Source organism: Bombus huntii, unplaced genomic scaffold (assembly GCF_024542735.1).
Source record: "Bombus huntii isolate Logan2020A unplaced genomic scaffold, iyBomHunt1.1 ctg00000057.1, whole genome shotgun sequence".
NCBI lineage: Eukaryota > Metazoa > Arthropoda > Insecta > Hymenoptera > Apidae > Bombus > Bombus huntii.
The window spans coordinates 59,668-75,254 of record NW_026099318.1 but is presented as its reverse complement, the minus strand read 5'-3'; the positions used below and the strand labels follow the sequence as shown (position 1 = coordinate 75,254).

Sequence of the window (15,587 nt, the reverse complement as noted above, 5' to 3'; positions counted from 1 at the left end):
ACAATATATTAAACAACTTAGCCAATATTACAGGCAGGTCGGGCATTAACAAATTTTCTTTCAACAGTCCGTCTAGCCTTGCCGCTGTTTTACAGCTCATTCTTTTTAGTTTCCCCCAATCTCTTCGATGGTAACGGGCATAAAATAGCTGTTCAAGGACAGTTCTGAAGCTCTCTCCAGTTCCGAACCCAGTTCCAAATTTGTGGGCCCAGTTCTTCCCCACAGAGCTTCATATAACTGTTTCACATCAACCGCATCTGGTGGCTTTCTGGTAGGTTCCAGATAAGCCAGATCATCATTGATTATGGCATCAGCCAACTTTCTGGGGCACTCATAAAAGATCTCCTGGCGACGTGCGTAGGAGTACCTTTTTGTTCTATTCCTATTATTCCTTTTTCCACCATCCTGTCTTTGGTTCTTTTCTTTCTCTAAGGGCTTGTTCTTTCTACTACTCTCATTTTTAAGAGCTCCATTTAAAATTGTTTGAATATATCGATCGACTTGATTAATTAATTCCGACTTGTCGTCTCTTCCCTTGTTCCAAATCTTTTTCAGCCGGGTATAAGCATCCCTTAAAACAGGGGGCACCTCGACTTGTCTTTCGATTTCTTCGGCGAGGCATTGCCTCCACTCGTGAACCGTTTCTTCGCTATTAACACTTCTTTCCTGGCGAGTAGACACCATGGATGGTTCACCGAGATCGCACCCGCCCTCTGTCGCAGAGGCTTCCTTCTGAAGATCCCCTTCAACATTACCAATCTTTAATGATTTCCTTTTGTTCCTAATTTGTTCAGCTGTTTTCGTCGTCAAAATTTTGCTGATTTCTATGTTGGGGAACTCATAATCTTTGTAAATTAAATTTAGCTCCTTCAGTGGAGCAACCTCCTCCACTTTCCAAACTCGACCACTTGCCACATTTGTTGGGGAGACCGTTCCCTTTCTTTTAATATTTCTAACGGCAGGGTGCGCGTGTCGCTCTGTTAGGGAAGTGATACATTTACACTGTACATGAGAGTGTGTGTGTAAGGGTCAGAGGGCGTCCAGGTCTTAGTTGAGACAAAAGACTGCCGTTAGAAGATTCTGGATAGTTGGTTGGCCACAAGCGTGCGTGCAAGACGTTCTTCAGAGTGTAATATAGACGTATAGCTGTTGTGTGTGAAATATAGTCAATTATTTGTATTTCCAAATCCTCGAATTTCCTTAACACGCTCATGGGTCGAAAGAGGGGTCTTTGGGATCCCAAGCTCCTGGGGTAAGCGTCACACTTGAATTGTCCCTCACGATGCTCCGTGGGGTCCCGAAACTTAGGAATGTGACACCGTGCACCACGGAGCTTAGGAAAGCTTTTGCTACATCTACCGCAGCCCCATTGAATGGTGGTCTCTACGCGATGTTCATTAAGGTGCATGTCCAGATCCTGTAATGTCATGAAAAGCAGGTGGATTTCCCTCTTTTCGCAGACCGGGCAGGCAACTTTATCCCCCATCAATGGAACTAAGATCTTATACAAATGTGTCCAGGGACATTGCCGGTTCGTCATCAATGGTCCCCTCCAAAGCGGATAAATCCGCCACAGCGCTTCCAGGACCGAGAGACGCTGCGTCCGAGGCATTACTATTATTCGAATCCAATTTGTTTCACAATATTTGTTTGCTATCATTAAATTTATCCATCCGTATCCAAATCGTAACCATAACAAGTCTGTCATCATTTGTCTAACCCGGGAACGAGTTCCCCTTTTTAAATAAATTTGCATTCAAGATTTATATCCAATTCGCGGTTTAATCAACCATTAATAGGCAAGCCGACATTCAATGGGTTGTCTTCCGCTCGTGCTTCGTCGCACTCCGTTTAGCCATGCCAGCTGCATCTGGGGAACTATTCCCCACGCTGATGCGACTTAGCATGTTACCGGCGGTACCACTGGGAAGTAGGAGTGCGACTTGGGCACTCCTACCCAAGATCAAGGTCTCGCCTTCCCCCGAGTAACTATGACACTCTTATTACCCACGGCACGCCGTTTCTCGGCGGCATGCCGTGGCATCCATCGCAACGCGTGACAAGTTTCTTCATTCCGTCAGCGAAAAATTTTACTGGATGCTTCTAGTAAACTTTTGATAAACAACTTAACTGCTCTCTTAACTTCATTTTCACACTTGACGTGAGTTCCCCATCTCGTTATTTTCCATTTATAATTTGTATAAAATGAAACTAAATTGTCAGCGCGATATGTGTATTATCGTCTGCTTATACTTTAACTCGCCCCTCCCCCCCGCCCCGCCCCGCGGCCACGTCTGCACGCTGCTTGTGTTACATAAAATTAAGAGTTAGGTTTTAAATACAAGAAGGTTGAGCCGTAACTCCACTTTATGTTTCTTTATTAAATAACACAAGTACAGTTTACGCGACTGATCGGAGAGATGTTGACTGATGAGAGTTTGTAGCTTCAGTGTCGAGGTTTTCTCGTATTATTACGGAGGAAAGCTCGGTGTAGGTGTGTCCCTTTGAACTAACAACGCGGATTCGTTGTTCAAACTTTTCGTTAGGAAACGTGATGGTAACGATCTGCGATGTCAATTAGTTATAGCCCACGTTAATAAATGAAGATAGGAGGAGGAAGCCTCCTACCAACGTAGCTCGTAGGTGACATTGTTTATGGGAAAATCCAGCATTACCGTTAGCCAAATACTCGATTTTCCCATTAGGTAACTCTACCTGCTTTCTCCCTAATTTGTAAGAACGTACAATAAACCTAAGGACTGTTCAAGGGCCATCCATAAATTGATAAAACTTACAGTAACAATAAACTAAAAGTTTAAGTTTACGGTGAGTCTTTGAGGTTATTGAGAATACGCGGTGAGGGCCTGCACACATCTGGCCTCTAATGTCGCCTCAACGATAGTTACGAACGAAGTTACAAACGAAATTGAAATGGAACCAATACAAAACAATGAAGAGAATAAAACCAATAATGAACTAACCCACCAGGATAAAAGCTGGAAGATGGCAAGTTACAACGAAAACCGAAAAATAACTGTTGAAATGGTCACCACTTCTAAGAAAACTCTACATCTGGTCTTTTTAGTTTTCTCAAGCACTGAAGCCATCGACAGCATGTAAACAAAAGACTGCGACGAAGACAGACCATAAACAGTAGACAGGCGACGTTAGCTTCGGGGTTTTCAGTTATTGGGTAAGCGTGCGGATCTGGACCAGCACAAATTGTATTCTTACTTATAATTACACTTGTATTTAAATATATTTTCTACCTTACAATTTATCCACGAGTTTCTCTATTTACACATCGAATAACCTCAACGATAACACCAAACACAAACGTTAGGAAAGCTATAGAAGCAGGAAAACAATAATGGCTACAAGAAATTACACTCCGAAACTCCTTCAGCGCACTGCCAGAAGAGAAAGAAACAGACCCGGCCGGAAAACCAATAACCCACATCGCCAAACCACCACCAATTTACATGGAAGCCCAAATAATAGACGCCCTCATTGAACTACTTAACTACGCGGCAGGCAAAGAAAATTACAGTATAAAACAATTAAAACAAGATTCGGTAAAAGTACAAGAAAAAGGCATTAAAAGCGAAAAACGCCGGGTATCACACTTACCAGCTCAAAACTTATAAAAGTTACAAAGCAGTAACCACAGGATTACATCCAAAAACAAATACAATAACATATGCGAGGAACTAGCTAAAATCGGACATCAGGTAAGAGCAATAAATAACATAACCAGATATGATACTAAACAATCATTACCGCTATTCCTAATAGAACTCGAACCTAAAAATAATAACAGAGAAATTTTTGAAATTAAAAAGGTTCTAAACGCAATAGTAACAGTGGAGCCACCTGGACATAAGAAAGACATACCGCAATGCATACGGTGTGAGCAATATAGACACACAAAAAATTACTGCAACAGAATCCCGGCGTGTGTTAAATGCGCAGAAAAGCACCTAACATGTCCATACATAGGAAAAATAAATGAAGTAAAATGCTACAACTGCAATGGAAATGTAGCTACCCAGCTAGCTACAAAGGCTGTGTAGTCAGAAAACAACTGCAACGTAAACTGTTTCCGCCGATTCGAAACAGGATACGCAATAACTAACTGAGACAACACCAAATCTACAGCACGTAATGAACCCTTGCCACCCTTGGACAACCAAAATCAGAACAATAACAGCAACGACACTACACAAATCAGGGAACTGCTCAAACAATCCATTAAAAACATCGAATGCTAACAAAAATGATAAGCGAACAAAACGCAGTTTTCAGATAGCAAACGCAACAAATCACAGTCATGTTACAACTTCTTACAAACATGCTAAGCAAAAAATAAAAACGGACACGCTGAAAATAGCAGCCTGGAACTCAAACGGACTACAACATCGGGCCCTAGAAACTAAAACATTCCTGTACAACAGCAATATAGACATATTACTTGTTTCAGAAGCACACTTCACTCCAAATAGCTACATGAAAATACCATACTACACCATATATGATACCAAATACCCTTCAGGAAAAGCACACGGAGGGACCATCTCTAGCGATATGGTTGGAGCACTTACTAACAGGAGTATAAGCCTCCTTGATACTATTCAAGTTCTATATTAAACTTTTCCCCTATTTTTATAGAAATAATATTAATTAATTAATATTATTAATATCATAATTAAAATTAATATTAGAAATAATAATATTTTATAGAAATAATAGCGCGTATACACTTAAAATGGACATACTATATACGTTATGACTTATAACTGTTTAGTGTAATAATAACTGCATCTACGTATAAACTCTATCTCAGAAAACATGACATTTCAAAAACGATATTAAATTGAAGTTAAGTTTCGATTGCGACGAACCAAGAGTCTAATCCTGCTGCCCATATGTTTCACCGAGGGTCAAAAGCTAATGTGAAATAATGTTTAATAGCAATTTAATGTACCGCATAGTTACTAAAGTCGATGATGCGTGTGATTTCGATACCCAATTTTGTATGCATTTCTCGTAGCGAATCTGTTGACCAACTGAACCCGTCTAACCTTTCTTACTTCCCTTTGCACACTTCACAAGTTGGGGAAAAATTAGTATTGGCGAATAGGAGGAAGTCGTGGCGTTCGTGAGACTTTCATTTAAAGAATTTCTGCTTCGCGTTGGTCCTAAGTTCTCCATAGTCTAAATCGAGCGTACGCTCTCTAAATAAATATGAATTAAAATATGTTTCGCGAACATAACACCTCCTCTTTTAGATATCGTTTGTTAGTATGCTTTCACACTCGTAGATCTAACACGTAGCAAGAAAATATTGAAGTGAACTATTCCTCCGTAGTATATATGTAGGACTATAGTAGTGTATATGTAGGACTTATCGTTTACGCGCTTCATTTGATTTCCTGATTCTCTTAAGCGTGATATTTGACATCAGTTACTGATGTTTTTATAGGTTGAATGGGTGAACAGCAGGCTATTCTTCCATTTGCACGATGGTTTCCTCTTAGTTGAATTGAATTTTGTGTTGTCGATCTTGAACTAAGACTCAGCATCTGTTGTCCTGAAAACGTGTGTTTTGCTGTTCTTTTTGGTTGTTTATGTCTGAGTCACGTACGAATTTTCGCGTTGACCATTTTACCAATACGACTCGGTACTCGGTCATCAGTATCTCATACATATTATCTATTTTTTTCACGAGGAAGGGAAAATGCTATTACGCATACCCAGTGACCCGTTTTACACGGTTGTAGGAGATGATTGGTAGTGTGTTGTAAATGACGAGATATCTTGATATTGAAAACCGTTGTGGCGGCACTTGACAGTAAACTTCCCAACAGTTTACGTCGCGTGACGCACGACACAAAGACCCTATACCTGCGGACAAGATGATTGCCAGATGTCGATACATTCGTACCAAATATTTCCAGCTAGCCTAAGGACCGCTATAAATCTTAGGATTTATTTTAGCTAAGGTCCTCCAAAGAGACAAACAATCTTTGTTTATCAGTCTCGAAGTCGACCACCTACCACGGGGACACACGAGAAATCTGCTATCTCTTACGTACGATGCTTCCCGCTAGCAACACCCTCTCAAGGACAGCTAGCATCCTTTTCCAACGACCAACACGAATTAGCCAATAAACACTAACGTACATTTCCCTCACTTTCCGAACCAAAGCTTTTCTCAACGAATCCGATGCCTTCGCATCCTTAGACACATCCCAACGCAGCCTTCCTCCGCAGCAGCATCGCGACAAAAAGTCAATCTATTACCGCGAGTCAACATATCACGATCGTTATACTTACACGGTTCGAGTCGAATAATTATCTAAGCTCTCGACATCTCGTGCAATCATTGTCCGCACTCGCAGCGCATCTCGAATCGTAGCTATCCAAGCTCTATCTCATAACCGCGCATTCGCGATCCGAATATAATCGCGAATCCTGCGTCAAGTGTACTCATTGACATTAGAGTGAATAAACATTTATCGTTCAATAAATCTGAGTTTTCCTTCCGACCCTATCACGACATATCACCTCACCGTCAAATATATTTTAAAATAATAGATACAGAGAATGTTCGCTAAGACGCCCGGTACTAACTGATTCGCTAAAACTATGTATCGATCGTTATTAAGGTCGCTCGAGACTGGGACTGGAAAACTGGCCACGTTACGATCGCGTTCATTTATTTATACTGGTCGGGGGTATACCGAAAAATTTAAATTCGTATTTATTTGACGCTTGCCCGTAGCGACGACATTGTTTTTTCCCGGAGTTTACTTATTATTACAGTATGTATGTTCTAACGACGTTGATACTCCGAGGCAAGACAACATGATTCAAATTGTCCTCTAGCTCATGTGCCGCTACATATTTATATACAATTGAGTATACAAACTTGAAGCTTTGTGGAAATATAACTTTTCTTAATTTTGAAAAGTATGCAAAAATCAAGCCTCAAATGTTTATTAGTTCTCGTAAAATTTATCTAGCAAATAAAACGTTTCTGTGTCTTTATCATTTTCTAAACTCCAGAATGAAGCTACATCGTATCACAAAAATAAGATTCTATCAATTAAGAAATCACTTTTAGTGCACTATTTCGAATACAAATAGATGTGAGAATTCGAAAAGAAAATGAACTTCCCGGCCATTGGTCATAAAAGAAGTTTTCTGGCGCGTAGGATACCGTCTGGTGTCATCAAATATCGAGCCTGCTTCCGGTAAATACCGTATATGGATACCGTAGTATTGGTTGTGTGGATCGTCCTCCACGGAGATTTTCAAATCTCCTCTGATGTTCGTCTGAATCTGAAGTGGATTTTTTTCTGGTAGCTGCATAAGTTTTGTTTTGATATATGAATAAATGATATATAGTTAATGATATATGAATAAATAAATAATAGTCAATAAATAAATAACAATAATAATTTAACATTTAAAATAAATAATAAAAAATAAGTAAATAAATAATAATATTTTGCTCATCCATCTAAAAATACGTTGGCACATCTCTGTAGAGCTTCTTAAAACATTCATAACAATCGTGTTCATTTCACCTTTCGTGACGCCATGTTCCCTTAAAATTTCGATGGTTTTTGGCGTTATGGCCAAGACCACGGGTGAAATCTCGCCATCATCCACACTGTATTTTGCCATTAAGTGGTTCAGGCATGGAATGTATGTGTCGACCTTCTCCTTCTCCGCTTTAGGGAAGCAATCTCAACGAGAATCCGTTCCTCGTTTTCGAAGTGCGGTTTATACAGATTACCTCCTACTTTTATCGTAGGCTCCACAAATGCTTCATTGTTCTTACTTAATTTATTCGCGAGGTGAGACTTCACCACATCGTATCTTCTTATTCTTAGACTTTTGGTGTATTGGCACAACCCTAAGATGTGTCCTAGGGTTTCTGGTTGGGCGCGACAGCTCGTGCAAGCTACGTATATTATTTTGTCGGCCCGTGCCAATGCAGTCTTTGTACCAAAGGTGTTCGTCCTTAGTCTCAGTGCCTCTATAAACCTTGATGGCTTGACCAAATTATACTTCTTCAACCACACGTTGCCGATCTTTTCTCTTGAAAAGTCTTTGACTCCTTGGCCCTGACTCCTCAGTTCGGACCACTGTTTTACGTGTTCTCTCTTTAGCCTCTTTCTCGCTTTCTCAATGTCCTCAGAAATGGCCGGCCAATTAATCTTTAGGGAGTTCGCTATTTTCTTTAATTTTTTTCTTCCTCGTCGCTTATCAAGCGAGATGCCACTGAATCCAGTGAGTTCTTTCGCACTGTTTAGGATACCGAGTTTCACAATGTGTTCAAACCTCGGTAACCCTAATCCTCTGCATGCTTTCGGAGCATAGAAGAAACCAGTGACTGTCGAAGGCACCAGATGTATGGCCTTAATTTCTTGCCTGACTTCGCTTTTCAATATTCTCAAGACACCGTCGCTTGGTGGATTATTCAATAGATTATAAATCTAGCGAGTGAAGATGTAATTCACAATTAATTCTATTTTCTGGCATGGCTTAAGAGAAAGCTTTCTGACTCTTCTCACCACGCTCAGAATTTCCGGACTATTATGTCACAGTCGATACCCTTCCAAGGCCCCATTTTGGCACCTAAATATCTAAAGGCTTGCTCCGGGTCAATAGTTGATATCTGAGCTTTTTCTAATTTTATTTTAGGGTCTCTGACGAACCACGTGCCCTTTTCAGCGACTACCTGGAACTCTTGACTTTTTTCTCTCGAGATAGACATTCCCAGGCTCTTCGGGTATTTGTGGAGCGTATCCACCTGAGGCCACACACCACGGGCAATATGGCAACCAGATGTCTTCGGATACTCGCAGAGTATCCTCCATAGTTTCAAGTACCTTCCATAAATCGCATAGGTTTCCTAGAAAAGGTCCTTCAAACCAAACAAACATCTGTTTCCGAAGAATTTCCAAAGACTATTGTCTACCACGGCTTAACTAGGGAAAGTTAGTTTTTCTCACGTACGCTGCAACCTTCCTCCCACTAACCACTTTCTCTCGAGGGCGGTTAAGACCCTTCGTTTAACCAATTAACAACGAAGCCTATTCCCTCACTCTCTTAACTAACATCAGCACCAACAAATCCGATGGTCCCGTGCGCTAGACACACCCATCCTTAGCTTTCCTCCGATACAGCATCGTCTCCCAAGACAGTACTGATTTTACATCCTTCGAACGGTCAACATCCTTCCACCGGGTAGGACACACCCGCAGATCAGTCACTCACTCATCTCGTACATACGCACCAGCGTAACTGCCTTCGTTATAAGTTGTTGGAATAAACGGTGAAATATAACTTACTCTACTGTGTCATATGCATTTAACCACCTCTGTTATCTTAACCGAAACAGGGGAACGACTACTTCGCGGCGTCGATTCACCGAATCGTAGCGAGAATTTACGCCTCTCGCTGACGCGTTTTCCTCGCGATCGCGTCTCTCCGCGAACGGTCGAAACAAAATGATTCACTAAAAACTGTCCTGAATTCCTAAGAATTTATTTACCGCAAAACTGACAAAGTGTTTATTTAAAACATGAGGTTGAAGGTAGTCCTTTTCTTTCATTTCATTCATTTTCATTTTCTTTCTTAAGTATGGCTAACACAATATCTAATCAATTAAAATTTTATATTTTCACGTGAAAAGTTTCTTTAGATAATTATTATCAACATGATGACTAACTCTTACGGATTAATACGTGTCTGTAGGGCAATCCGGTGGACTTGATCGGCTTTTTACTTCGAAAGTTGAGTAATCGGTGTCGCTTTCTTACGCATCTTTGAACTGTATAAATGTTTTAAAATTGTTTGATCCAGAATGTACCACACCGGACAATCAAGAAGGCAGGTGCCTTGACTACAGAAAATGTAAACCTCTGCAAGAAATATGGCAGATACAGTACCGTACAGCCACCGATTTTTATAGACGATCAGTGTGCAGATACCAGGTCAATGTTACGATCGTTTGCTGTCCGAACGATCCAAACAAAGAGAAGAGAGAAATTTTAATAAAAACTGTGTATAAGTATAAGGCTTTGCGACCACCATACTGTGGTTTTAGCAACGTCTCTCATACCAGGGTGGTCGATGGTAAACCAGCTGAACTTGGTACGTTTTATGTCTTTCTTTCCGATTAATAATAAGCCATTTACTGCAAAGCATGAACTTTAAAGGCATTAAACAGCACATCAATGTACATTTCAATTAGACTAAATAATAATGCTATGATTTTATCGGTAGTAACTTTACTTATTAACTTGAATTATTTCTTTCTTTTACTTCATGTTAGGAAGAGTATCTTTTTGCTTGAAATAAAAAATTGATATAGGAGTAATAATATGGATAGAGATCAAAAACTGTTAGGGCAGAAATTACACGTTTGAACTTTATAGTTCAGTATAGTTCAAATAGAAATTATATAGAATTATTTAATAATTTGTATTCCACTGGAATAAAAATTTAATTTCTGTCTTTATCAAATCTCTATTTCAGAGTATTTGTACGTATGTACTTATCGTCTGCTGTATGATCGAATATCGAATAGGTAATAATCGTTGTTACTCGTTATGTGAGAAAAAATTATGTATATTCACAACTATGACTATTGCATTTTAGGCGCTTGGCCATGGATCGCTGCATTAGGTTTTCGTAATCCCCGAAACCCAGACAAACCACTATGGAAGTGCGGAGGTTCCCTGATATCGGCTAGGCATGTTTTGACCGCAGCACATTGTGCACATATGGATGGAATAGAAAACATACACAATCATAATATTGCCATTCTTAGATAGGTGGAGGAGGTGCCATTTTCGAGTAAGTCCTCAAATATATATATATATATGCTATTGAGTATTACTGAAGTATCATATCCTGAAATTTCTTACTGTACACATATATTGTGTCATAAAGCGTGTACAATTCTTTCTCATACTTTTGGTCATTCGTTTCCTGCATTTTCATTTATTTTTTTATTTTTCAGGGTACGTATATCCCATTTGTACGAAAGAGCAACTTCGTCGGCTATAACCCCCTTGTTGCTGGATGGGGAGCGTTAAGATATAGCAAGTGATATCAATTTTATAATAAAATTAAACAGTTCCAGTCTTAAATATCTTTCTCATTTTCTTCGTAGGACGACCACGACCTAATGCATTAATGGAAGTACAAATGCCAGTGATTAAGAACGCCGAATGCAAAATAGCTTATTCCAAATTTCCTAATGCACCTGATATCACTGATGGTATAATATGCGCCGAACATGCTCAGGGTGGAGAGGATTCTTGTACGGTAATTAAGTTACAGAGTTACTACAAACTATACGGTATCTGAAGACACGTCAATTCGAATTAACATCAAATCGACGTCTTAAACATTAAAAATAATAGATAAACACAATTTAATAGTTTTGCCCACTTCTCACACCTCGTTATGGTATTTAATCTAATTTCCTTCTAATCTTAGTTTTGCTCAAAATACATATAACATGTACGTTATAAATTGGAGTATTTCAATACACAAATCAATAGAAGATTATTACTGTATATAAGTATAATTTCAATGCAATTCGATCGATATATTTCAGTATCTTTGATTAAAAATTTAACGATCCTTTCAGGCTGACCGTGGCGGACCACTGCTGATACAACATGAATTAACCTCGTATTTAATAGCTATTGTGTCTTATGCTTATAAGTGTGGCACAGCTGGGTATCCCAGCGTTTACACTAGGGTCACATCGTACCTTGACTTCATTCTCCAAGCGATGCAATAATATGATATTACTGTTCCATAAATATCATTGTGTAAAAAACGTAAAGTTGGATTTTCTTATTGTGGAGATAAGAAACAGCTCAAATTTACATTGTTTTGTACGTTACAAATTATAGGCTTAAAATGTACGAAATGTAACTTTGAAACGACACTAATTTTTTACGCACGATAAACCTCCACGACTTAGGTATGTAAAGATGATAAACGTATATTAATTCTATTAATTTGGTAATAATAAACCAACTTTCTGAGAAGTTCTGTAAATTTCGTTTCTGTTGTATCAAGAGAATAATGGAATATTCCACTTAGATCGTATACTTCTTGTATGTACGTACAAAATTTTCCGGCTAATCTAAAACACTTCATAAGATAGAGAGCTTCTGGAAATTCGGACACAGAGAGTGCATAAAATACAAGATAAGTCTCGTGTCTTTCAAAATTATTTTTTATTCGCTAAAAACGTCCTGTGTACTCATGCAATCACATGCAACCTCGAAACTTCACTTATTTTTTATCACTTTCCAATTCAATACACAGTTTCTGCATTTTTGACTATATGTAAGAGAAATTTCCATTCAGCCAAAGGTGTACTTACAGATTATAGATTCCTATACGACTCTCAGTAAAAATTTATCCGCACTCCAGATATATAAAACTTCTGTCGACCGTATTGATCCATCTGCACTCTTCGTATGACGTCAATATCTGTTCAGTGCTGCTGCGCAGGTTTCTTTGTATTACGTCAATTCGTTTGTGACCGTTGCGCGAGTAATGGCGCTTTGCAATGGTGATTTGCAGGAAAACAGTGCAGGATGCTGTGATTCGTTTCTTGTGGTCGGAGGTTATGTTTGATGCCTATATTTATCAAAGATTTAATGCACATTATGGAGAAAGTGTTTTGTCACGAAGTGTGTTTGAATGGGCACAAAAGTTCAAAGAAGATCGCACAAGTGTTATGAAAAAACAGCTGGACGCCCGTCCACATCCACGATGACAACATTGAACGTGCTCATGAACTTATGCTCTATGGAATAGACGAGTGACACTGGATAATGTGGCAAATCATTTGCAAATCAGCCACGGCTCTGCTTATGCAATAGTGCACGACAGATTTGGATTTTAAAAAGTTTGTGCGAGATGGATGCCGAAAAAGCTGATGAAAAGGTGAAGACGACGATGCATTCGTGGTTCGCAGCTCAGCCCAAAACATTTTTTAATGAGAAAATATAAAGGTCCTTCGGCAAATGGACAAAGTGTATACAGAAATCGAGTGATTATGTCAAAAAATGATGTATGTCTTTTTTGACAATTGCTTAAAATAAATTCTACACCGACAGAGCGGGTAACTTTTTACTCACCCTCGTAAGACACTTAAATTTCCAATCTCTTATGATGAATAAAAGAGCTTATACTATTAAATCTAATTGTATTTTGTTGCATGAGAGTACACGTGTATGTGATGTACATTACCTTTATATCCCCTTGAACGCTTCAATATTGCGCATATATACTATATTTTGTACAGCTTCTATAAAATTTCGTATGTTTGTTTAGGCTGTTAATCTAGAGGCTGGAGTACAAAGAAGTGGCACAATGATGTGGGCTGATGACATTTATAATTATCAAGGAATCACCCCTACATTCGCTCAGGTATATATCGTTGACTATAATGTATTTAACATATATGATTGTTAGAATATTAATAATTAATTTTTAATTCTATCAGAATTTTAATGAAACTGTCCCTTGGGAAGGAAGAACTGATACCTTGATATCACGGTTTGTACATCCTATATATACGACAAATTTTAGAACATTATATAACGAAGAACCAGATCGTCGTGGCCATGTGATGTGAATAAAAGGACTTGAATTTGATGATATTTTTATAATGTTAGATAACATAACTAAGTATCTTCACAGTAAGATAGGATGACATGGTTTACATGATCTTAATGTTGTTCACTCGAGTGATGATATTATAAGGAAAAGTGTAATATCACAGGTAGGATGATTCATAATTTAGAACTACTAACTCATGTATGTATTAAAAATTAAAGAAATATATTAAATTTTATAGGATATTTATGTTTAGTAACCAGTAATTCAGAGATTGGTATTCATGGTTACTATAACGAGGCTGTAGAAACGCACCCTTTCTTCTTTGCAAATGGTCCTGTATTTATGTCTAAGCCGAAACTGGAACCTCTGAATAATTTAGATTTATTCTTGTTATTTTCTAAAATACTTATCTACAGTATACCATAAGGAATGATACCGTATCGCACCTAATCAAGTGCCTTAAGAAACATCAACAGGATATCACAGTAATCCCTTATCGACTGATATGTAAGTAAAAGTTATCTGTCATTGTTATACACAATTATGTGTTAGTGTTATACACAGTTATTTATCATTTTCTATTAATTCAGTTGTAGCCACTACAATATCTATGACACTGGTAGTAATTATGAGAACAATAATGATGTGTTCTATAAGAGGAAATGATGATTAGGAACAAAAACTTACAGGTAAGTCAAAGTATATGTTATTTGCCATTTGAAAAGAAAGTTACTAACTTGGAATTTTTTGATAAATAATAATTGTGCAAAATATATTGGATTTCAAATTTGTCAAAAATTGATATTTAAGAAGCATTGTAATAATATAACATTAATATTTTGATTTTTCAGAAGATATCATGCGGTGGATGGATAATATGCAAAAAATATTAAGCAGTATATGAATTTTCCTATTGCGTAGAGATAACAAAATGAATTTTAAAAAATGTCGACACGGTAATAAGAAATAGCATCATGACAAAGAATATATAAAGACAGTTTCATTTTTTATAAATAAAAATTTGTTGTTCCAGATTTTGAAATACAGCGAAACGTTTAATTAGTATCTTAATATCTTTAAATAATTATTATTTTAGAATCAATTGTAATTGTATCATACGTACTTTTGAATTCGTGCAAGAACATATGTAATTTTGAAGTAGTTATTATTAGGAAACTGTTAGACGCGAACAGTATGCGAAAAGTTAGTATGCAGTGTAATAATTATCAATCAAAACACAAGAATTAAATTCTTGAGGAAAAAATTTCCGGAATTTCTTATTTACATGATTATAGAGAAATCCATAATAAAAAGGAGCTGCTTTCTAATACTTCGCTTCCTTGTAATGCCTACGTTAACAATAACGAGGTTCGACTTTTTGTTTTTAGAGGGATACTGGAAAATTTGAAAGTACAGTACCATTGGGAAGAAAATCACGATATTGAAAACGATATTTGCAAGTAAATTTCCAAAAAATCTGTTTTCAAATTTTCGCTTTCTATTTCACATTAAAAGAAAGGGAGGGCTGCCTTCTTTTTCTGCAAGACAAAACAAACATTCTGAATCTCGTATCAATGAATGATGTCAATAAGTTATTTTTCTTTTCAGATTGAACAATATTCCAGATTTATTCATAATTTCATACTACGCGAAGAATAGACTTTCATAGGTATATAAAGGAAATATTAAGTATAGGAAAACTCTTTTTCGTTGTAGGTGACATATGCTTCACGGTTGAACACATGTATTTTTGAACACATATAAATGAAGAAGTACTCTTATGGAGAAAAAGAATTGATACCTTCGATTGACATTAGATAATGTATATAAACTTATGAACAATCACTATCAGTTTGTATTTTAGGTGCACACGCAGATTTGTTGGAGTTCTTATAAAATGTACTTCCTGTACG

The 15,587-nt window shown here is 37.7% G+C and overlaps 2 protein-coding genes across 2 annotated transcripts in view; one reads left to right on the top strand and one right to left on the bottom strand.

Moving 5' to 3' along the window:
- The window catches only part of LOC126875741 (omega-amidase NIT2-A-like), a 199,007-nt gene that overhangs the window by 146,016 nt on the left and 37,404 nt on the right, over nucleotides 1-15,587 (bottom strand). The window lies entirely within an intron of this gene.
- Nucleotides 11,162-12,379, top strand: LOC126875747 (venom serine protease Bi-VSP-like). Its single transcript, XM_050638635.1, has 2 exons — nucleotides 11,162-11,349; nucleotides 11,678-12,379. The coding sequence occupies exons 1-2, from the start codon at nucleotides 11,218-11,220 to the stop codon at nucleotides 11,831-11,833; spliced, it is 288 nt and encodes a 95-aa protein (XP_050494592.1). The 5' UTR covers nucleotides 11,162-11,217; the 3' UTR covers nucleotides 11,834-12,379.